The sequence below is a fragment of the Xenopus laevis genome, chromosome 6L (genome assembly GCF_017654675.1).
Source record: "Xenopus laevis strain J_2021 chromosome 6L, Xenopus_laevis_v10.1, whole genome shotgun sequence".
Lineage (NCBI taxonomy): Eukaryota > Metazoa > Chordata > Amphibia > Anura > Pipidae > Xenopus > Xenopus laevis.
The window spans coordinates 31449396-31474191 of record NC_054381.1 but is presented as its reverse complement, the minus strand read 5'-3'; the positions used below and the strand labels follow the sequence as shown (position 1 = coordinate 31474191).

The 24796-nt window shown below is 38.8% G+C and overlaps 1 protein-coding gene across 6 annotated transcripts in view; it reads right to left on the bottom strand.

The window, feature by feature from the left end:
* Positions 1-24796, bottom strand: part of LOC108718477 (A-kinase anchor protein 9) — a 145009-nt gene that overhangs the window by 26528 nt on the left and 93685 nt on the right. For 5 of the 6 annotated variants that reach the window (XM_041565885.1, XM_041565886.1, XM_041565887.1 and 2 more), the window contains 9 exons: positions 18644-18806; positions 11487-11699; positions 8722-8760; positions 5784-6016; positions 4871-4990; positions 4345-4521; positions 2605-2709; positions 2304-2456; positions 1477-1641 (listed from right to left, as the gene is read on the bottom strand). In XM_041565885.1, the coding sequence (XP_041421819.1) occupies positions 1477-1641; positions 2304-2456; positions 2605-2709; positions 4345-4521; positions 4871-4990; positions 5784-6016; positions 8722-8760; positions 11487-11699; positions 18644-18806 (1368 nt within the window). The remainder of the gene's footprint in view (positions 1-1476; positions 1642-2303; positions 2457-2604; positions 2710-4344; positions 4522-4870; positions 4991-5783; positions 6017-8721; positions 8761-11486; positions 11700-18643; positions 18807-24796) is intronic. The other variant, XM_041565888.1, reaches the window with a different exon arrangement.

Here is a 24796-nt window from a genome sequence, read left to right as displayed (position 1 = left end):
TTAGTCAAAGATAACACAAGTAAACACAAAATGCAGTTTTTAAATGAGGGTTTTTATTATTTAGGGAGAAAAGAAATCCAAACCTGTGTGAAAAAGTAATTGCCCCCTGAACCTAATAACTGGTTGGGCCACCCTTAGCAGCAATAACTGCAATCAAGCGTTTGCGATAACTTGCAACGAGTCTTTTACAGCGCTCTGGAGGAATTTTGGCCCACTCATCTTTGCAGAATTGTTGTAATTCAGCTTTATTTGAGGGTTTTCTAGCATGAACCGCCTTTTTAAGGTCATGCCACAACATCTCAATAGGATTCAGGTCAGGACTTTGACTAGGCCACTCCAAAGTCTTCATTTTGTTTTTCTTCAGCCATTCAGAGGTGGATTTGCTGGTGTGTTTTGGGTCATTGTCCTGCTGCAGCACCCAAGATCACATCAGCTTGAGTTGACGAACAGATGGCCGGACATTCTCCTCCAGGATTTTTTGGTAGACAGTAGAATTCATGGTTCCATCTATCACAGCAAGTCTTCCAGGTCCTGAAGCAGCAAAACAACCCCAGACCATCACACTACCACCACCATATTTTACTGTTGGTATGATGTTCTTTTTCTGAAATGCTGTGTTATTTTACGGCACATGTAACGGGACGCGCACCTTCCAAAAAGTTCAACTTTTGTCTCGTCGGTCCACATGGTATTTTCCCAAAAGTCTTGGCAATCATTGAGATGTTTTTTAGCAAAATTGAGACGAGCCTTAATGTTCTTTTTGCTTAAAAGTGGTTTGCGCCTTGGAAATCTACCATGCAGGCCGTTTTTGCCCAGTCTCTTTCTTATGGTGGAGTCGTGAACACTGACCTTAATTGAGGCAAGTGAGTCCTGCAGTTCTTTAGATGTTGTCCTGGGGTCTTTTGTGGCCTCTTGGATGAGTTGTCTCTGCGCTCTTGGGGTAATTTTGGTCGGCCGGCCACTCCTGGGAAGGTTCACCACTGTTCCATGTTTTTGCCATTTGTGGATAATGGCTCTCACTGTGGTTCGCTGGAGTCCCAAAGCTTTAGAAATGGCTTTATAACCTTTGAAATTGAACTCAGGTGTGATAAACCACAGTTAAGTTATTTTTTTAACAAGGGGGGCAATCACTTTTTCACACAGGCCCATGTAGATTTGGAGTTTTTTTTCTCCCTTAATAACGTAAACCTTCATTTAAAAACTGCATTTTGTGTTCAATTATGTTATCTTTGACTAATAGTTAACGGTTTTTGATGAGCAGAAACATTTAAATGTGACAAACATGCAAAAGAATAAGAAATCAGGAAGGGGGCAAATAGTTTTTCACACCACTGTGTATATATATATATATATATATATATATATATATATATATATATATATATATATATATATATATATATATATATATATATATATATATATATATATCCATAGAAAATGCATGCAAACCCATGCAGTAAAAAGCAAATTTACTTTGTTATCTGTTGCGGTCTCAAGTTGTGCCTGTAGTCTTCCGACTTGCTCATTCAGTTGATCAATTTCCTGCTCCTTCAAAAGTAGTACCTGTTCAAACACTTCTGGTTTCATGTGGTGCGTCTTTATAGGAGAGCCTTTATCATCATCCTCTACATTTTCATCCTTTAACAAATGCAAACATAAAAATTTGAATTCTAGATAAATCAGCCATTACCAGCTCCTGAGACAAGGATTTCCATAACTATATTTGCCTCTACTACATTTGCAAGTGATGACACAATGTCACATATTTTAGGAATATAGTTACTTAGAAAGGGATCTAACCTGGTCTTGCATGCCAAAAGGACCTTGTTGCATATGCCGCCTGTCATTCTATGTGCAACAGCCTGGGAGCTGGATGAAGCTTATGGTGAAAGAGTGTCTATAGACTTAACTTGCTTTCAAGTCCTTCTATTTTGTTAGCCCTATGATCATTCTACACATACACAACTTTCTGCAGTCACATCAGAGCATATTAATAAAGCAGCAGTCTAATTAAAGCAATGAATTGGTAGTGGCAAGGGGTCTCTTAATATCATTTGGTAACTCTCTCACAAAGTCTTAAGGGAAGAATTTAAAAGCTACTGCCTTTTTAATAAAGGAGCCCTGTGTCAGTTTATCACCCAATATAATTTTTTGCTTCTGCTCATAAAAACATGATATTCCATCTTTTAACTATATTTCAGAAACAAATTATGCCATAAAGAATAGAGTATATTGTGAAGAGATGTGCTGCTTCAGTAAAGAGAACATAGGTGGATGCTGCTTTGGTCCTGTCTATTTACCTTGAGCACTTTATTTTCCTGTTCCAGCTCCAGTAATCGGGTAGAAGATTCTTTTCGCTGAATTTCTAGCTGCATGTGGAGCTGCTGTACTTCTTCATTCTTGTTCTCCAGTTCTTCCCGGAATTGTTCTAGTTGCTCTTCTAGGTTTGTGATCTGTGAGATAAGCATGTAGAAAGTTATATGTATGTACGTATGCATGTAAGAACAGAATTGCATGCAGGGAGAAAGGATTCAGATATTTATAATAAACCGATAATAAATTGGCCATATGTCTTCTAAAATGGAAAGAAGGAATACTCACCTCATTCTCTTTTCGATCTATTGCATCACGCTCCACTTGGAGTTGTGCTTCCAGAGGCATTTCCCCCTTGGAACTAATGATGATCGACTGTCTTCTGAGCTCCACCTTTAAAAAAGTTGACATTTCCAGTCTTTAATATTTCGTCTCTTATCCATTTCATAAGCCAGCACACAAAATCACTACAAAAGTTGGATTTCCTATTTTTTTATCAATAGAATTTTATTTAGGATGATTGCAGAGTACATAGCAGTGCATTATTATTTTGTAATTAGGTTGTAAAATATGACACTTGGTCTTTACTACTTGTTTAACACCAGTGAGGTAGGCTCATAAATGTTTTTAACCATTGGAAACCAAAAACTAAAATAGGAAAAGAAAAGGAACAATACACAAAGGAAACATGTAATCTGTCTGTATATATTAATAAACACATTGTCCCAATATCATCTGTGTTGCCAGTGTCTTTCTTTAGAGGGTAGGCATTGGGGATGCTGTTGTTATGGGGGGGGTCTTTCTTTGTACATAAACATCCTGAAATCAGAGGGCATGTGCAGAGATAATTAGGGTTAATGCAGCATTTCTACCCAGGGTGACCAGACCTTTAGGTATTTATCTGGACATCTCCATCTGGGGTAGATGTGTTTGTATTGTGGCAAGGTTCAGGTCTTTCAACCTCATAGTAATACTTTTCTTAGCATAGGCTAATAATATAGATATCAGTGTTCTCTCAGCTCTAGTGGGGGCTAGATAATTTACTTGGTTGAGGAAAGCCACCTGTGGGTCAAGAGGGATTGGTAGGTCTAATGCCTGAGCATCTCACCTATAAGCTTTAATATCCTCCCCTCTCATTACTGTTTTCAAACCCCATTCCTTGGCCCAAAGCAATCAACTAGAGAGACCCCCACCCCCTCCCAGTCAGCAACATCTAGTCCCAAGAAAAACAGGTCTCATGTGCCTCCATTTAAAGAATTGCAGCCTTCTTTTACTTGGTTGAGGAGAGCCACCTACGGGTCAAGAGGGGTTGTCAGGTCTAATACCCGAGTTATAAAATCTGTTACAGAAAACTAAAAATGTCTTAATTTACTACAGGTCAAACCATGTGCAAGAAATTTGCAGGTCATAGGAGGCACATGGGCATTCATCTGGGTATCTTGGGGAGATTTTGTGGAGTCTGTGGAGTGCAAGATATGCCAGATGGAGAAATTTAAATTGAGTTAACCTGTCCCTAGCTGACACCAAGTTATCAAGTAGGGTGTCAAGAGTGCTTTCCCAATCCTCATCAGTTAGCATAGGTATATCTCTTTTCCACTGTTCAAAGAGCTTGGGTAATTTACAATCATTAGCCCGCATCAGGTTTCTGCAGTTTCAGAGAGTGGGCTAAATCCTCTAACCACCATGGGGTGGTGTTGATTGGGATATTGGGAAATTCAGTTTAAACCGTATGTATTAACTGAAAGTAGCGAAAAAACGAATTTGGAGAGTGTATGGTTATGTTTGAACTCCTCAAAACACGCTATACCTGAGTCTTGTATAATATCTTAGGAAATTCTATTCTCGCACTCTTCTTGCCTAAACACACAGACCCATTACAGCAATGTGCTGTGCCTATGTTTTGCTTCTTTTGTATAGTTGATGCCTAGTTAACCAAAGCTCTACAGACACAACAAGATAAAAAGTGGAGGCTACTTTTATGTGTGTGCACGTATTTAGGTCGGTAGAAGGACAAGTAAATGAACTCACCTTCTTAAGAGTATCATCACTGGTGAGCAAGGCTTGCTCCAGTTCCCTGATCCGACACTCCAGCTTCTCAATCTCTTCATTCCTTTCCTGAATATCCCGCTGGAACTGTTCTTTGCAGAGCAGAAGTTCATTGCATTTGTCTGTCTTTTCCTTTAAGTTAGTTTCCAGTTTTTCAAGCTTGAAAAGAAAAAGGGAAAAAAATCAATTATGATTTACTTTTTGTATACTTATGTATAATTATATTTAGTAATAGACTGATAGTATTCAGTTAGTCTGCTCATTTTCCAGGTGCCTCTAACTTAAAACGGATCGTTCAATGAAAAAAAGCTCTAGTCTTTAATAAAATCATTATTATACCCCAGAGGAGACAACCTTCAATTTGCAGCAATAATTACTAACAAGAAACCCAGCAATACAACTGACCTAATGTAACATAAGACATTATGCATACATTAAGGCAAAACTATGTTCACAGTTGGATCACCTTCTTTATTTTATACATTATTGTTAATAATTTTCTCTTTACCGCATTGCTTTGATGATCTGTAACAGGCTGGTGCCTTTGTGGCATTTTAAGTTGCTGCTCAAGTTGCAGGATTTCCTGCTGAAAAACATCTCTTTCATGCTCTCGATCCACTGCCTGTTCCTGGAAAAGAAAATTCATAAGAGCACTGTTAGAGAGAGAGCAAAAGTTTACATAGTGTAAGAGTCTTATGGCCATGCCACAACCTAGCAATTGTGTGGGCAACTAAACAGAGACTAGCAATGATCTAAAAGCAGGCAGAAGCATAGCACAAATATATATAAATGTATATTTACAACAAAAATACAAAAATGTATTACAGGTACTTGTCCCTGCTTCTTGCATTCACGTATAGTTAGGCTAGGTCCCATTGCATCTGTCCTGCCTCTTCTACTGAATCAAGTGGAATCGCACCTGCTGGCGCTAAAGAACCCTGGAGCTCTCTCCATCCTAAACATAGAAGTAATTCCAGCTGGTTGTATCAATAGTGAAAAAGCTAATACAGTAATAAAACATTGTGCTGCATCTTGTCACTCCCTGTGCAGCTGCAATTACTCTGGAATTCAGGGGGGAAAACTGCTGATACAGTAAAACCCCCATTTTACGTTTTTCAGGGTACCAGAAAAAAATGGTGTAAAATCCAGGAAAATGTAAAATCAGGGAAAATGTATTATGCATAATATATAGGTGGGACCAAAAAACAACAATGTAAAACTAGGGAAAACTTAAAATCAGGGGATGTAAAACTGAGGTTTCACTGTAAAAACCATGGTGCTTTGTGTCCAAAACCTGCCCTTTGCACACTGCACTTCTTAATTGACCCCTGTAGTGTGTCATTTAAGAAGTGCAGTGTGTTAAATGTTTCCCTTTTTATCCAGTATGCTATACTGATTTGGTCCCTTTCCTTATAACTTACATCTAAAAATTTGCGTGTTTTTTCGAGTTGCTTTTCCAAGGACAGATTCTTTTGGCGAAGGTCTTCTAGATCTAAATTCTTCTCTTGCTCTATTTCCATATTCCGGCTCATCTGCTCTTCCAGTTCTGTTTCCAGCACTTTGACTTGTTTGTAAAGGTCCCCAGAGTCCTTTTCTGCCTGACGCTGCACCTCTATTCTCTCCTTCAGCAGTTTCTCAGACTCCTCCATCAACTCTGTTCATAGAAAAGGTCCCCAGAAACATGTCAGCTGGATTTCTTTAGTGTTGCTTTTCCAAGCCAATCATAGATGCACCCGTGGAAAGCTCTCATCAGGTTAAGAGAATATATTGGATTTGATTGAAATATCAAAACTTGTTGTGAATTGCAGGGAAGGTCTCTGTGATACTATTTAAACAGACTTTCAAGCAGTGTTTTGGTTTGCATGACAGGGCACTAACACCATCACTGGTTTATAAAGCACCAAAATACAGCTACTGTGCAGCAGAGCATAATAGGGAAAAATAGACAGGCTTGAAAAATGGCAACTAATTATAAAAATACTAAATAACAAACATCTCGGTCTTGAGGAAAAAAGCTCACAAGGTAGGTGAACAGGATTATTTTCTGAGGACCTGGGAACTAATTCTTCAGTTAAGAGTGCTAATCATTTAAGCTGGCCATTTACTATTACTGATATACTTCACCCCAAGTGAAACTGGCCATCCTATATCCTATATAATAAAGTTGAAGTGTCTCTGCGTCCAGTCCCTGTGTCCGTGGGATTGCGCTACTGCGCATGTGCCCCACGGACCGTCTCTGGCGGCCCGTTCTAGCCCCCGTTAATTTAACGGGCTTAATGTCTAGTACACTATAATATACGCTTGTTAGGCAAGGTTGCCAAACAAGCACATCTTCTCCCTAATATGCCCACCTAAGCTTGGCTATATATCGTGCAAATTTGTTTGTTTGCCCCTAGGGCCAAACAATCAGATTTCAATGGCGGCAACACGAACAGTTGGGAGGACCACATCAATGAGTTCAAAACGAAACCCACCAAATTGACATGTGGCCAATTTTCGACCAGATATTGGTCGGATGGGCTGTCGGTGGGACCCATACATGGGCAGATAAGCTGCCAAATTGGTATGATGGGCCCAAATCGGCAGCTTAAAGGGATACGGTCATGGGAAAAAAATCTTTTTTTCAAAATACATCAGTCAATAGTGCTGTTCCAGCAGAATTCTGCACTGAAATATGTTTTTAAAGATTTTTTTATATTTAATTTTGAAATCTGACATATTGTCAGTTTCGCAGCTGCCCTTGTCATGTGACTGGTGCTCTGATAAACTTCAGTCACTCTTTACTGCTGTACTGCAAGTTGAAGTGATACCACCCCCCTCCCTTTCCCCCCAGCTGCCTAACAACAGAACAATGGGAAGATAACCAGATAGCAGCTCCCTAACACAAGATAACAGCTGCCTGGTAGATCCAAGAACAGTACTCAACAATAAAATCCAGGTCTCACTGTTACACATTCAGTTATATTGAGTAGGAGACAGCCTAAAGCAGTTCCATCCTAAAGTGCTGGCTCTTTCTGAAAGCACATGACCAGGCAAAATGACCTGAGATGGCTGCCTACACACCAATATTACAAATAAAAAAAGAAAAAAAAACACTTGCTGGTTCGGGAATTAAATTTTATATTGTATAATGAATTATATGCAGCGTAAACAGTGTAATTTAAAAAAAATACATCATAAAAATCGTAACAGAATCCCTTTAAAATTTTTATTTTGTATGGCCACCGTTATTAAGCTCACCCGGAGTCAATAAGCAAAGGAACAGCATCCATCACTAGTTACCCAGCTAGGTGACACCTTTGAAAATGATGGTGCTTTATAAAATGTCTTTTATATCACCTTTTTATGAAAACCTCTCTGCTCTTCTAGCTGCAATGAATGAATGCTGTATTACTTTTTTTTTTTTTTTTATTTGCTCAAGTTACTGCCTTGGTGCCTCATCCGTGGCACAAATCAGATTGTGGTGCTGTTCTATGGCGGCCCAATGGGAAAAACTATCTGTTTCCATGGCGAAACAGTGGCACCGTAACTACTAATCCTTTCATTTACTTGCAATAACATTTCCATGAGATTACCTATTTATTATTTTTTTTTTTTATCAGAAGTGATAAAAACCCTTAATAGATCGACTCTGCTAGACATGCCAACTCAGTAAGAAATCTGATTCTATTAAGCCTGATATAAGAACACTGCAATTACACATTGTTTGATATATAAATAAATCAAATCCAATATTTCTTCCTAGAATAGGCTTTAGGCCAGAAGATATTCCAAGATACAACCCAGTGTAAGTGTAGGTGTAGGAACAGTTGAAACACAGTTCATGTTGTTTTAGATGTAAGAGAAACAGCAAACACCTAGTGCTGTTACAAGAGAGGAGAACCATCACAAACAGGGTTAATGTGAAAAAACCACAAGAAAGAAAATCAACCCGCCCCCAAAAAAAACAAACAAACAAGTGCAATTTTCATATCTCTGCCTCACACCATCATCTTACTGATTATGTGAAAGTATAATAATAATAATAATAATAATCAAAAAATCATGTCAAATTTTTTATTTAGATCATGACTTTTTTCTGTTCAGGAAAGTATGAGATGATGGTTATTGACATATATAGATGCATATTAGAGACAATGAGTAAAAAAGGAAATTCCATGTTAGTTCCTTGCTTGGTAAAGGAGGATAAGCACCTTGAAAGAGTATGATCAATGCCAGAGGGAAAGAAGCAATGGAGCATTTGAAAGTTAATAAAGGTTAGTGCAAGAAGTAGAATCCCAAAAACCAATGATTAATTCAATCTTCCCAATCCGTGATTAGGCACCCAATTACAATTGGCCATGCGGGATACAAACACACCTTCAGTGGGAGCTGCATCGACTGCAGCTTCTACTAAGCCTAGGAGAACAGAGAAAGAAAACAAATGCAGAGTAATTCACATGCCGTCTAGCGTTCTTCCGCAATGTGACAATGCTAGAGAGGAAAGAGCAGCAGACATGGGGGTGAATTATGACAAGAAATACGATGGTTTGATAGTCAAGGAAAGAATATGATGTTCCTAAGTGTGCTCAGTACTATGGGTCCATCGATATCCATGGATTCCCTTAACCATAGCAGGATAAAGAGAATCCAAGGAGATCCTGATTTTGTTTTTGGACTTACTACAATGATGATCTCACTCGTGCTGGAGTTTATACATGCATCACTGCTTGTACATTTGTTTTTAATGTTTCCTAATATGTTCCCATGAAAAGACCATATTAAAGCCTTTACAATGGCACATCAGCTGGTTGCAATCCTTAACATTTTTAATCAGGCAATGTTTTCCTTTTACACAATGAATAAGAGCATGCCCTAATGAGATATGAACAAAAATGGTAAGATGGAATTCCACGAGGCCTGTGTGAAATAGATACAAAAAAGAAGCAAATTATGAGGAAAGTAATATAAGTAACAATTACATTTTTTAAATGGTTAACAGGGACCAGTACTAATAATTAATATACCGGCTGTTGAGGAAACATAGATGAACCATTTGGCAAAGCAAACATGTAAAAGGAGGTAAAACGATGAGGATGGGATGAGTGGAACTAGGAAAGGTTAGGAAACCTTGAGTAGAGCTTACTATTAAGGAAACAGTTATAATTATTTAGTGATATATCCATCTAACACAGTGTCAGTTATATGAAATCTCGAACCCCCGTCAGTTCTACTACCAATATCAGGAGTGGTGTGACTTCAAACTTTAAGTAAATGTACATGTCTGTGTATTAGGGATGCACTGAATCCTCTATTTGGGGATTTGACAGAACCCTTCATGAAAGATTCAGCTAAATTCCGAAAACTGAATCCAAGCCCTAAGTTGCTTATGCAAATTTATGCAATTTAGAATAAGTGCACATTTTCAGCTTCCTTGTTTGTATGATGAAAAGTCATGATTTTTAGGATTTGAATCCTGTAGAGCCAGGCACTTGGAATTGGCTGAATCCGAATCTTGCTGAAAAAGGAGGAATCCAGGCTGCATCCCAAACCAAATCCTGGATTTGGTGTATCCCTACTGTGTATACACGTAATGCAATCTTAATTATATACATATGCCATGATATGATAAGCTCATTAAACTGCAATGGAATTAATACAGGACTGGAATTTAGGATTATTATCCTAGGATTAGATCTATGGCACCTGAACAGCAAGGTGTGCAATAATGAATCCTGGATCTAGATTCACAGCTTATGTGAACAAGAAATGAAAAGCAACATTGCTGAGGATCTATCAAAGGCAACTTACTGTACACCTTCTTTATAAACTTTATTTTCTATGTCTTTTCCCTAGAAAGTTTAAAAAACCTTTAGAAAGAAACATGAATGTGTTGCTAAGAATATTACAACAGCAGATTATACTTCAAAAGCAATTCAGCGAATGTTTAAAGGGATACTGTCATGGGGAAAAATTTTTTTTCAAAATGAACCAGTTAATAGTGCTGATCCAGCAGAATTCTTGCACTGAAATCCATTTCCCAAAAGAGCAAACAGATTTTTTTATATTCAATTTTGAAATCTGACATGGGGCTAGACATATTGTCAATTTCCCAGCTGCCTAAGTCATGTGACTTGTGCTATGATAAACTTCAATCACTCTTTACTGCTGTACTGCAAGTTGGAGTGATACCACCCCCCTCCCTTCCTCCCCCCCAGCAACCAAACAAAAGAACACGGGAAGGTAACTAGATAAGAGCTCCCTAACACAAGATAACAGCTGCCTGGCAGATCTAAGAACAACACTCAATAGTAAAAACCCATGTCCCACGGAGACTCCTTCAGTTACATTGAGAAGGAAAAACAGCAAACAGTATTCTCGTCACTATCGGCGCTGATCCAGGACACGGCACACAGACAACGGCATCAATGCAAAAAGGTTGGCTTTATTTGAACACACACATGCGGTTGTGGATTACAGCGGTGGAAGGCTGTCTGACTTACGCGTTTCTTGCCGGATCACCCGGCACTTCCTCAGACCGGGAAAACACAGCGCTACTGGGTGAGCTCCGATGCGGATCGCATCATTCTTTGTATTATTACTTGTAAGGAAAAACAGCAGCCTGCCAGAAAGCATTTCTCTCCTAAAGTGCAGGCACAAGTCACATGACCAGGGGCAGCTGGGAAATTGACAAAATGTCTAGCCCCATGTCAGATTTCAAAATTGAATATAAAAAAAACCTGTTTGCTCTTTTGAGAAATGGATTTCAGTGCAGACGTCTGCTGGAGTAGCCCTATTAACTGATGTGTTTTGAAAAAAACATGTTTTCCAATGACAGGATCTCAGCAATTTTCATATGTTGCAAACTACACACCATTGGGCGCTTGGATCACACAGGAATCAGCCCTGGTCAATTGTTTTGAGTGACTCTTCATTTAAGCAGAAAAAAACCTGTCTTTTTCAAAAAAATATTTTCTACAAGCGACTAGGGAAACATATGCCAGCTGTTGGGTGTCTGTGATTCCATAAGAGGTTTTTTTATGGCACTGCGTGATATAATAAAAGAGTACTTATCTAGAAACATGTGGTTGCAAGATAAATACTCACAGGTATGACAAAAAGACTTAAATGAAAAGAATACATACGTTGCACAACAGGTTCTGCCTCGGCCCTCAGTGCAATTTTCTGCCTGGAGAGAAGCTCCCTCTCCTCCTGTAGCTGCTGGCGCTCCTGTTCAAATTCCTGCAATCTGTTACCTGTACGCTGCAGCTCCTGCTCCATATGCTGGACCAGATCATTTTTTTCCTGAATTTGCTTTTCAAGAAAGACTCTCTCATCTGAATATCCATCGAGGAGGCCTGTGGGATTAAAAAGACACACTACAGTTGTAAAACACAGACTATGTAAAAATGACTAGAATATGTAAATGAAAATAGAGATTAAACTAACCGAACTTCAAAGGAATTCTGCTTGCTGCTGAAATACCCCACTCAGAAGCTCTCACTCTCCAAAACTAGAGAGGGGCTTGATTAGACCTGTATTCTACAAAGAGACCAAGTGCCAAAGGCTGTCAAAGTACTAAACACTTTGAGAAGGTACTGTGTGCACTTTCCCCCATTAATTTGTCTTTTAACATTTGAGAGTATTTGTAAAATCTGAGAGTGGGCAATTATTTAAATATGTATGGGACATAGGATCCCCATCATCCATCCCCTAACTTATGTGTCACACAGATGCACAAATTAGGGAGCAGCAGGAAGTACACCCCGCATCAGGGCTGTGCTGCATCAGGGTCTGTTAGCTACATCTGCCTCCGGACTGCTCCTCAGGCTGTTTTTTCTTTAAGGGGAACTATAGTAAAAATGAAAAATTGTATATAAGCTTCAGCATACTGAAATAAGAAACTTTGTAAATACAATCAATTAAACATGCTGCATCGTTTCTGAAAAGTTTATGTTCATTATCCCTCTCTCAACATCTGTAGACTGTTTCTCTTCATTCTGTCTTCATGCAGCAGTTGGGTGTCAAAAATTCATTGACAGTTAGATCCAATATATCTTATAGGGGGGCTCCTTTCCTAGCTGATGTATTAGAGCTCAATAAAATAACAGTACAATAATGAAACAAAATAACTGCCTTTTGCACAAATCCTGCATGTAGAGAGACATGATGTCTGGTGCATCTTCTAGGCAAAAGGAGCCCCCTATAAGATATATTAGATCTAACTGTCAATAAATATCTGACACCCAACTGCTGAATGAAGACAGAACGAAGAAAAACAGATGCTGAGAGAGGAATAGTAAAGATAAATTTGATTATTACATAAACAGTAAAGATTTTTTAATTGATTTTATTTATAAAGTTTCTTATTTTAGTATGATGAAGCTTATATTAAAATTTCTTTTTTGCAATAGTTCCCCTTTAAGTCCCGGTAAAGCGCATGGGGATTGGATGGGCAGTTCTTCATTCCCAAGTCTGCAGCTCACTAGAGCACTTAACTATACAACGATCTCTATGAATAAATGCCCTCCAATGGTCAGTAGCCTCAGAGACAGTATATAATAGTGTAAGGCAAACAGAGCTGGACTCAATTTAAATGTGTAATGTGCAGCAATGTATTTCTGTTTTATATAGATCTTCATTTGCATCAGCCAGATACAGAAAATAAACTGAGTGCTCATATTCACACCATTTGACAGAAGGATGAATCATGGTGGGACATTCACTAAGATTCGTTATTGCGCCAGCGTCCGCTTTGCCGCGCTTCGCTGCACTTCGCCAGGCGTATTTTCGCCAGAGCTACGCAAATTAACTAAAATCCGAAGTTGCGCTGAGGGGAAGCGTAAGGTTGCGAAGTTGCACTACTGTTAATTCGCCAAGCAAGCAAAGTTACGCTAGCGATGCTTAATTTGCATACTGCGCCAAATTCAAGTTACAATGGAGGTATATGTAGCAGCAGTACAAAAGCCTGGGAAACCGTCAAAACAGCAAATAAAATTTTTATTTTGCCCTACACATGTGCCCACTGTATAGTTAAGTTGCCATGAGTTAGGAAATGTAGGGGGGAAGGAGGAAATTTTTCGATCTTTTTCAGCCTATCACCTCTAAAAAATGAAAAAACGCCAGCGTTTTTTGGGACTTTTTTTTTTAACTTTTTTTTAAGCAATCCCTATCTACTCTACTCTATTGCACTTCGCCTGGTCTGAGGTGGCAAAGGAAGTCTGGCGTAAAAGGTAGCCTTCAGAATAAGGTGAATAAGTGAATTTGCCTAGTTACGTCCAGGCGTAAGGGTGCGAAGTAACACTAGCGAATTTACGCCAGCGTCCATTAGTGAATCGGCGAATTAACAAAAATGTGCTACGCTGGCGTATTCACGCTAGCGTTAGGCGCTTCGTCGTTTAGTGAATTTGCCCCATGGTGCATTTCCTCACTGGTAAAATTAAACTTATTACGGGATGAGATTCCTTCCTCAAATCTGTATGTTTATAAGCACAAATTTATAAAAATGGTATATAATATAAATAAATGTATATTAGGATAGGTGGGAGGGGGCACCCTAATAATTTTGTTGTACGGGGCCTTGTGGTTTCTGATGGAAGCCCTAATTATGGAGCACACACTATCATCTCACGGTATGGTACGTGACCCCTAGCATATTTTTTGTGGAAGTTCTAGGTGGCACAATCTCAGCACATCAGTTGCAACGCACACTGCAAACTAATAATGAAAACTGACTTTTAGCAGCACAAATGCCCCCAATTGAAAAAAAAAAATTAATTTCCAGAAAGGAGATACCGGAAGAATCACAGAAATTGCGCACTTACAAAATATATTTTATAGTTTACAGTAGAAAATTTACACTTCCTATCCTAACATAGTTGATCTTATGTAACCTTACATTTTACTGTAATCCCATTTATTCATAATCCTTTATCTTTCTCACTAGCACTCAAGAAGTTAAGTAAAAAAAAAAAATAGAAAAAGGAATTTGACTCAAAGAACCACTCTTTAAAAAATTAGCAGATGTATCTACATTTACAAAAAGGTGTTTCTCTTCCTCTTGGGAGCATGACACAGCATGCAAAACGCAAACAAAAACGTCTATTTTGAATACCTGAAACAGGCAGAAGACGGTGTGCAATAAAGACAACCTGTGCTGGGCATGCATTCTGACCATTGTTTCCATTAAGAATTATCTAGACTTTTTGCTATTGACTTCACTCCTTCACACAGAACAGTGACATTTAAAACACTTTCTATTCTGCAAGTTTGTTGGAGGAGAAGGAAGCTGCCAGTCCCTCTCAAACACCTTGTACAATGAATTCACTTTGATTATGAATTGTATATTTTCAGCATTGTTACACTGAGGTCTTCAAAAATACTAACATTCTGTTCATTTCTATTCTGGTGATGTTACAAGGGAATACGCATTGAGAAGCAGCAAGCTCCTGTCTCACTGCTTTCATTAGAAGAATGACTATTAAAGGCACTGTATTACACAAGAACAAAAGTAGCAGATATGAGCCCCATTGATATCCTATGTCCTGTTTAGCAGAGCGCTGTGGAAGACACTGTAACGCAGGGTCAGACTGGGAGGGTGGGAGACATTGGGGAAGAAACTCGATGAGCCCAGCTGACCCAGACCCAATTCCCGTCTGCCTTCAGGAGTATTGTGGGGCGGGGAGCCAAGTATCACACACAGGATGCTTGTTAATATCTGGGACCAGCAAGGTAAAATGGGTAGAGGCTAATTGGATTAAAGGAAGGAGAAAGAAAGGTACAATAGGATGATGTGAGGGATGTGAGTGCAAGGACGATCCATACAAAGTGCAAGTAGAGGCAAGTGATAAGCAGGAGAAAGTTGCGTGACTTCTGCTGTTAATGCATTACTATCAGCTCAAGTGAAAAAAAACTAAGAAAATCCCGCTTGCTGCTGTTGCCTTTCTGGGACTATTGCTTTTTATGTGGTGTGCTGTTATAGCTGTCTGTCCTTATGTTCGCACACACTCTCTCAGGGCCCTCGGGTAACTACAGACTGGAGATTTGCCCCATCCCGGGGTTGCTTTGTAATGTTTGTCCCATGGGGCTGGAGTGCATCCGCTAGTGTGTAGTTTGTACTACTTCTTAGGGCCTAGATCTGTATTGTAGCCAACACTCATAGATCTTCACTTGATACTATCAGTTGTCTAGGAAATCTCATTGTACACCCTTGTAGTAACATCACATTTCTCTGTACAATAGAGCAATCTCATTGGATTCAAGCTCATCAGCTTTCAAAACCCCTAGATAAATTTTTTTTTCTTTTGTCACAAAATTCTGTCAAGTAGTTGAAAAAACAGTGGAATGCTCCATTTAGTATAACTACATAGTGATGCCCCACCCTGCAAAAAATCTTCCAAGGAACCCAGGCACAGAGAGCCTCCTGCCTACAACCTTTTTGCAGGCCCAGATTTGTGGAAAGACCAACAAGGCCCGGGCTCAGGGCGGCAGGATTTTAGGGGGCAGCATGTTGCCCAACCACACCCACATTGGTTCAGAAACACTGGGGATGCGCAGGAGATATAATAGTTTTTTAAATTTCCCATGCGCCAATCCCCATTGCTCCTGATAATGAAAATTTGAGCGATTAAAAGAGAGGGATGGGGGGGCGACGAAAGACAGCGGGCCTAGGGACGCCCTGCTGCCACCCTGATCATGGCAAAAGTAAAAATAAGGTGGGCAGGGGGGGGGAAGGGCTGGCTGTGGGTGGGTGGCACGGGCCTCAGAGGGGTGTGGGGGCCTCTGGGGTAGCAGGCCCCGGAGGGCCTTGCACACCACAGTCCGACCCTGTTGTAATGTTACTTAGTTACCTCAAGTGAAAGCTGCAGTTGAAGGCAGTTTAATTTTCAGAACATAATCCTAGATACATTCACCATCTGCATAATCTAATCCTGCCCAGGCAAGTCAATCTTACATGGAAATTTCTCTCCATGTACTGACACTGATTTATGCCATGTTAATACTATGGGGCAAATTTACTAAAGGGCGAAGTGACTAACGCAGGAGAAAACTCACAGCGTGACATCATTTCGGTACTTCGCCAATTTACTAACAGTCGCTGGCGTAACTTCACTAGCAAAGGAGATGGACTCTAGTGGTTCTTCGCTCTCTAATGCCTGGCGAATTTACATAACTACACAAATTCGCTAAAAAGCGGATTTTACTGAACGTTACCTCTTGCGCCAGACTTGCCTTCGCCACCTCAGACCAGGCGAAGTGCAATAGAGTAGATAGGACTTCCCAAAAAACGCTACCATCTTTTCCTCATGTGTAGGGCATTATAACAACTTTATTTTATTTAATTAAGGTTCCCTGGGCTTCTATACTGTAACTTCCGGCCATATGCAAATTAGCCAACACTCGTGCAACTGCGCTTCACTTGGCGCAGTAACGCTAGTGCGACTTTGCCAGCATTCGGCGCCCTTGAAGCAACTTTGGATTTTAGTGAATTAGCATTGTCCTGGCGAATCTACGCCTGGCGAAGTGTGTCGATGTGAGTGAAGCCGTCGCTGGCAAATTTTCAGAGGTTAGTGAATTTGCCTCTATTTGCCTTTAGGGTGAAAAGTAATCATTTTTTTTTATTAAGGTCAATTTAAATAGTTGTTAAGTTAATTTATCATGAAAACAGATATAGAAAAGATTATTCTAAAGGCAACAGAGGTGTTAATTTAAAGCAGGCATCCTTTATAATTGGGGGGGGGGGAATGTCTTTTCATGCCATTTACTCTAACATGTTTGGAAGAGAAGCTCAGAATACATGAGAGATGCTGTATGAGCTAGAATTCCATTGCAGCATGGTTTGATATTTTATAGCATACTACAAGAACTCTTTAAGTCAATGCTTGTCTAGGAAAAAATCCAACTGGTATTGTTGACATTAAAAACACTCTTGCTACTCGCCTACATAATAATTAAAATTTCAAATTACTTAAGTGGGGGTTGTTTGCTTTCCTTTATTAAACAGGGTGATTAGATAAATATTGAACTTCAGTCACAGGAATATCAACTTTCACATGGTGAGGCAAACTTTCTAAAAACGTATCGTAAACAGGAAAGTTCTTTGACTTTCTACTGGGCCATAATGTCAGACTCTGCCTAAAGTGATGCTCTAGCCCCCTTAAACCCCACATGTACCATTCACTAATCATTTGTTTATAAGCTCTGGAACCAAAGTTCAAAGGCTGGAATTGTTCCCGGTTAAAACCTGTACATCATTATCATCATTGCTCAATAATGACAAAATATGATATGAATATTGAGAAAGGCAGGTAAAGCTCAGAGAGCAAATGTATTATATAAAAGTTTTATTTTGCTTTAATCTGTAAAGTTTGAGAAGTAACATCTGTACAACTTTTCTTTTTCACTGTGCCAGAAACTATCATATGGAGCAACTTTCTCAGTGGTGTAAAGCTCCAAGAATGTCAATACTGCCAGGTACTATGGATCATATACTACTGCCCTAGACAGAGTACAACTTAGAAGGGAAAAGCAGGCTTTTCACTTTACTGCCCATGTATACCCTGCCCAGGCCACAGGGGAGAATGAAAAAGTGGAAGAAGATTGTGACATGATGCTCTTACATAAATACCCTGGGCCAGTGCTGTTTTTAGGTAACAAGAGCACCAGCCCAGGGTCCCAAGCAACTTTACCTTTCCTTCTCTTTTAAAGAGGTGCTACATAGGATCAGGAGATCAAACATTTGAGTAACGTTATCCTTAAGATTTTACTGTCATGAGAATAAAAAAACAATGGAAGCTATTGTTTTTGCTTTAAAACAAAGTTTCTAAGTGGCAGCTCCACTAACCCACAAAATTATGAAATGTTATTTAAAATGACTACTCACTTAAATATGCAAAACTGAATTAACAATGTAAAAGAAAGGTAAAAAAAAAAAAGGTCAGTAGACAAATTTTTAAAAAATAAATACCGGTAAAAGGTATTTTATTTTAATAAACAAGTATAATAATTTGATCATAGTTTCCCTTTAAACGTGGTTTTGTAAATCACAGCTCAGCTAGAAAATAAATGCAGCTCCTTACACTATTGCCTAATTATTAAATTTTTTTTTTTCTCCGAACCGACAATCATCTGAAAAGTAGTTACACTATTACCTAACAAATGCAGCTCCTTACCAGCGGAATGTCAACAGAAGGAACTGGCAACGGTATTCTTCGTTTTTGAAGCTCACACAATGTTATAATTGTGAAGTTTTGCTACAGGCAGCTTGTAACCTAAAATTTGGTGAGGACCCAAATAAACCCACCTTCTGCTCTGCTGAGTTCCAGTGCCAAGTGCTCTCTAGCTTTGGCCTCCTCGTTGAGTCTTTCTTGAAGCTCCTCTTGGCATTGGAGCAAATTTGCAGTCTCCTGTTTCCTTTTAATGGATTCACGTACAAGCTCTGTCTGGGCAGCTTTGGCATGTTCAAGCTGTGCATAGAAAAGGGACAGAATCCAACATGAAAAACATAAATGATACAAAACAACCCAATCTGATTACATAGCATTTCTTTTTTTACCTTGTTCACTACTGGTGTGTCTTCTAAACTACTGGGAAGCCTACTGTATAACTTGACAGCAGTTAAATTAACAAAAATAAGCTTATGTCTTCACCAGAAAGATAATGTCAAATTGTCCCACAGCTATTGTGTTACCTAAAACGTGACCAATATTCTCTACACACCCAATAAGGCAGTCACCAGACCTAGCAAATGTGGATTTAGTTGTATGATAATTGAACTACAGACAAACATGACAGAGAAAACAAATGTGATTGGTTGATATTATTATTATTACTGTTATTAATATCATTTTTGATATTTCTGAGGTACCAACATTTTCTTCAGTGCTGTACAATAGAAGGTTGTATACATCCAAGAGACTGACACGGGAGGTAAAGAGAACCCTGCTTATTGAAAGGGGAACTCCGGCTTCCAAACCAAAATTTGATAAAGAGACCCACATAACACAGAATCCCTTAATATACACTGTTATGGGAGTCTTCAAAAAGTATGAATAAATGCCATTTTCTATGCTGAAATCCAGCTGTTTAACAGTTATTCTTTCTGCATCATTTGAAATCCTGGCAGGGAAGGAGGGACTAAACACTGATGTTACAAATTGTAACAACTTCTCCACAGCTTACAGACAGCACGCAGGAACTACATAACCCACAATGCATTGCACTGTGATGTTCCGTTCCTTATTGAAATCATGTGTGCAGGGAATTGTGGGGTTTGGAGGATGCAGGCTAAGGACAGCTGGCTCTTGATAAAAATGAACAGTAGTCAGCAAGAGCAGCAAAGTAGTCAGACAGATCAGCAGGAGAGCAGGGGGCTAGGCTTAGGGAACTGTTCCAAACCATTAAAAATCATGAAAAGTCTGCATATTTTTTAATTGAAGTATAATGCAAAGTTGCTTGAAATTATGTTTACTTTTCAAAAAGCTTAAGTTATGTTTGTGTGTAGTTCCCCTTGGAGCTTACAAGCTAAAATGAGAGAGGGTATAAGAGTCAGCAAAGTGAGAGATGTACAGGGGTGTTTCTGAGCCCCTAGAGAGGGCCCAAAAGTGCTCTCTCATAGCAAAAATGCCCCTAGATAAGTGGGCTTTTAGCATCATGAACATCATGGGTCCTTTAAAGAAATCTTTTCAAGAATGTTTTCAATGGCTGAAAAATTGGAATCTTAACATATTGGGACTAGAAATGAAGAGCAGCTCCATTGAAGTCTTTAATGTGTATGCATGATGAAATAATAAATGAGGTGTTGCGGAGTAGATCAATAGAATGAGAGGTAATGAGAGGTTTGGTGTAGACTTAGTGATATATTCACAGATATAGGTTGGAACAGTTGTGAAGTACACATGGATGCCCATTTATGAAAGATCTAATTTCGAATTCTTTGGATTTTTTTTCACTCTAATAAATACTCACAATTGGATTGGGAGGTTATTTAAGAAAATATTAGAATGTCTAATATTCGATCGAATAGGTCCGAGTAGAAAATTCGAATCGTAGTCGAAATGTACGAATTTAGTTTTTATTAAAAAAAAAACAAAACTTGAATGTCAGGAAGGCTATTAACATCTCCAAATGGCTCAACGGACCTCTGCCATTGTACATGATCTCAGCAGGTTTTAGGAGGCGAATATTCGAATTAAGACCGTTTCCATGGTCGGGTGTGATAAATCTCACATTATAATTTACATTCGAATAAGGGGATTAAAATTTGAATGTGTGAATTTTGACACTCAAAAAAAAATATTCAAATTCACTATTCAACCCTTAATAAATCTGCCCCTGAATGCCAGGGTCAGTAATTGAAATTGTATGATGAACAGAAGTGGAGCCCAGTGTAGGGATAAACACAAGGAAGAGGAAGAGCAGTTGGTGAGTGTATGAGCCTGGCACTGATATTTATTAGGGACTAAATTAATTATTCCAGTTGCTAGCTATTTAGCAGACAAGCAGCAAAGATTAAGGTCAGCCTAAGAGACATTGGGGCAAATTCACGAAGATGCGAAGTTGCGCCAGGCGCAACTTCGCCGCACTTCGCCAGGCGTAGTTTCGCCAGGGCTCCGCAAATTCACTAAAATCCGAAGTTGCGCACAGGAGTAGTGTAAGGTTGCGGAGTTATGCTAGCGAAGGCTAATTTGCATACGGCGTGAAATTCAAATTTCAATGGAGGAACACGTATCTGCACTACAAATGCCTAGAAAACCTTCAAATCAGCAAATAAAAATTTTATTTTGCCCTACACATGTGCCCACTGTCTAGGTAAGTTGCCATGAGTCAGGAAATGTAGGGGAGGAAGGGGAGCCCCAAAAAATTTTCGATCTTTTTCAGCCTATCAGCCATCATGTAGAAAACACGCCAGCGTTTTTTGGGACTAAGAAAAAAAATTGACTCTTTTTTAAACAATCCCTATCTACTCTATTGCGCTTCGCCAGGTCTGAGGTGGCGAAGGAAGTCTAGCCTAAAAGGTAGCGTTCAGTACACTGCGCAAGTAAGTATTTTCGCAGTAGCGAAAATGCCAAACGCTAGCGAATTAACGCTAGCGTTCGGCGCTTCGCAGCTTAGTGAATTTGCCCCATTAAGTGGGCTTTTTGGATCAACCAACCCCCTGGCCAGTAGAACCAACCTGAATGCCTCAATATTTCCTCAAGGGGATATCAACATTTCCACTTCCAGTACAAGACCGAGTGACAAATTAAACCACAGATCAAAAATTAACCTCATTATAAGAGCTCAACATTTGCATACCTAAACCAATACATGTCACACAGAGGGTAAGGTGATGTTCACTGTCTCTGACATGGATAACATCGTATTTCTAGAACCTGGTGCATGTCCCCAGTATCTCACACAGTCAATTTCAAGGTGATTGTTTAAGTTTGGTTGTACTTCAGGACTATGTTTGACAGTTTAAAGGGTGAGCTAACTTCCAGGCATCCTTTATAACAGAGCACTTTTTACTCCCCTCCCTCTTTCTTGACATGGAACAATCAGGCATTACTTATTTATAAGAGGAAGTCACATTTATCTATACTACCCAGAGCAAAAAAGGCATACAGAACAGCAAATGAAAAACATTACTGAAGCATTACGAATATGGAAAAAATATAAATTAAATGGTTTACAACCAATATATAAATGTTGAGTTCCAAAAATGTACAATATTGCCAGGCTTGTTGAAATATAAATACATTAACAAGAATTTTATACAGTGAATACAATTACACAGTGAATGTAGAGTGTTATAGACTTGGTCACTACATGCCAGGTAAATTTAAAGTATAAGAGAAAGAAGTCAGATGTATGTCTAGCCCCATGGAGTTTAAACCCAATCATCTTCTGAAGTTGTTTGTTTTAAAGTGAATAAATGTGTGTACAGTTCAAATCTCCTCCTTCTACAACCAAGGCAAACAAAGAATTAGAAACATCTTACAAATTCTTAAGTCTTAAAAGAGGGCAAATTGGTTCAACACTTATTACAAATACTGCATTAGCTCCCTGAAAATGGCAAATCCTAGTTTCTTTGCTAAACTTGAGTATACATGTAGATCATGCAGGATTGTAGTCCCCATGGATAATATTTCAATATGGATATAAGCTTGGATACATATGAAACAAAATGTTTGCTACATTTGTACATGTGATCTTGCTGGGCTTTAAAGTCCAGAATATAGAAGTTCTCTTCTGGTACTTCCCTTTTTAATCCTGATCTGTCCTAACTCATCCTCAGTTCTGGACATCAGTCCAGTCATCCAAACCGATTCATGATGCTTGTGATTTAAACATATACCTGACGTCTGAGAATACACATTAAGGCTCTTTTACACATACAGAGTATTTAAAAGAGAAATAGCCAATGGGAGACAGGTAGGCGGTACTACCAAATGTGCCATTCCATTGCCAATTGGCACATTTGGTAGTACCGCCTACCTGTCTCCCATTGTCTCTTTTAAATACTCTGTATGTAATTTTCAATGTTCAGCCTATGTCCAAGTGTCCCTGGTAGACACGAAACGCGTCAGGCCTTAGTTCTTAATTATGGAGAATAAAATGTAAGCATTTTAACCTTTTACAATCTGACTCCGGCTTTACTACTTTGTGGGTCCAGGCTTGTGCCAGCCTCCTTTGATGTTTCCCGGTGTCTGCTCCCTTTGTTGAAGGTCTGGGGCGTGTGCAACCGGGCCCACCGTACATATCGGTAAGCTCATTCAACGCATTCAAAACACTGCATATACTGGTTACATATTTGTAATGCTGTATGTAACCTGACAACTAGAAACGATATTGTGAATAACATCCTTAATTTTGTTTCTTATTAAAGACAGACCAAATTGGTAAACGCAAAATGTTTCTGAATAGAGCCTACATTTTGGAAGCTACTACAACTGTAGTTGGGTAATTTTTGGGTAAGAGCTCATGGACCCTCATCCTGAAAATGGATGCCTTAATATGAAAAAGAAGACGACTGAAAGATAAATATTGCATATATAAGATCACTACATAAATTATGTAATTGTATTAAAATGAACTCATGAGACAGCACTGCCCCAGTTAAACTGGAAATAGATGGGATAATTAAAATAAGGTAAAATTATGTGATGAATAAGCATCCCCTTAGGCAGATACTTGTGGTGAAACTATTCTAGGGTAAAGCAGTACAATGGGACTTTGTAAATGTGATCTGCTCTTGTGTATTGTGTTACCTCCAAACATTGATATTCAGTGTCATGAACAAAGAGCTACACACCAGATACAAACACATAATGAAGGCTAGCCATTTAAAATTTTAACAAGCAGGAAAATAGTCATTACTACAAAAAGAACTTTATCTTGTAGGAGACAATCATTTTTATTTGTATACTGTATAAAGCATATACTTGCTAATTAAATACAGTGTAAGAACCATCAGATTAAGCCTGACTGTTGGCATTTAATACAAATGCACACATTATGAACAGATCCAGTTAACAGGATAAGACAATACTTTTGGAAATGTTGCAGGTAAAAGAGAATCAATAGAAGATAGATAAGACTCAATCACCTGTTTTGGTCTTCAATGAAATGCTTATGCATGCTACTGGAAAACCTAAAGACCCATTCTAAAGAAAATTCTGGAGAAACATATGGTCAACAGTCAAAGTTGACCTTAAAAGCATCTAATATTACAAACAAATACATAAAACAAACTAGGAGAGGCTGTGAAGATTCAACTTGAAAGAACTGCAACTCACTAATTTAAGGTTTATCTTAAAGGACAAGGAAAGTCTAAAATAGAATAAGGCTAGAAATGCTGTATTTTGTATACTAAATATAAACATGAATTTACTGCACCACAAGCCTAATCAAACAAATGATTTATGCTTTCAAAGTTGGCCTCAGGGGGCTGTCATCTTGTAACTTTGTTAAACATCTTTTCAAGACTAAGACTGTGCACATGCTCAGTGTGGTCTGGGCTGCTTAGGGATTGTCATAAAAAAAGCTCCCCCTGCTGTTCATAAGTATGATTGTTTCCCTGCTCAGCAGTTAGGGACCGTCTGACAATTCCTATCCACAGCAGTAAATGAAGGGAGAATTTCACTGCATACAGTCAGGTTTCTTATAAAAACTGTTCACATTTTTTAATTAAAGTATATTGGAGATAGGTTTCTTTTTCATTAAAGAAAGCAAAAATGGGATTTTATTTTTTTGCCTTTCCTTGTCCTTTAAATATCATTGTCACGGCTGTCTTCTAATAAATATATCTTCTAAGAAATGCTCAAGTTATCTCTTTTGAGTGTAGGACCTGCCGTCTCTGCTACAATTGTTTTTTGAAAAACAAAAACACCAGTAAAACTTCTGATGTGAAACTGGTGAAAAAGGGTTTTATTATCTCAAAGAGCAGTGGCAACATTTCAGGCCAATACTGGGC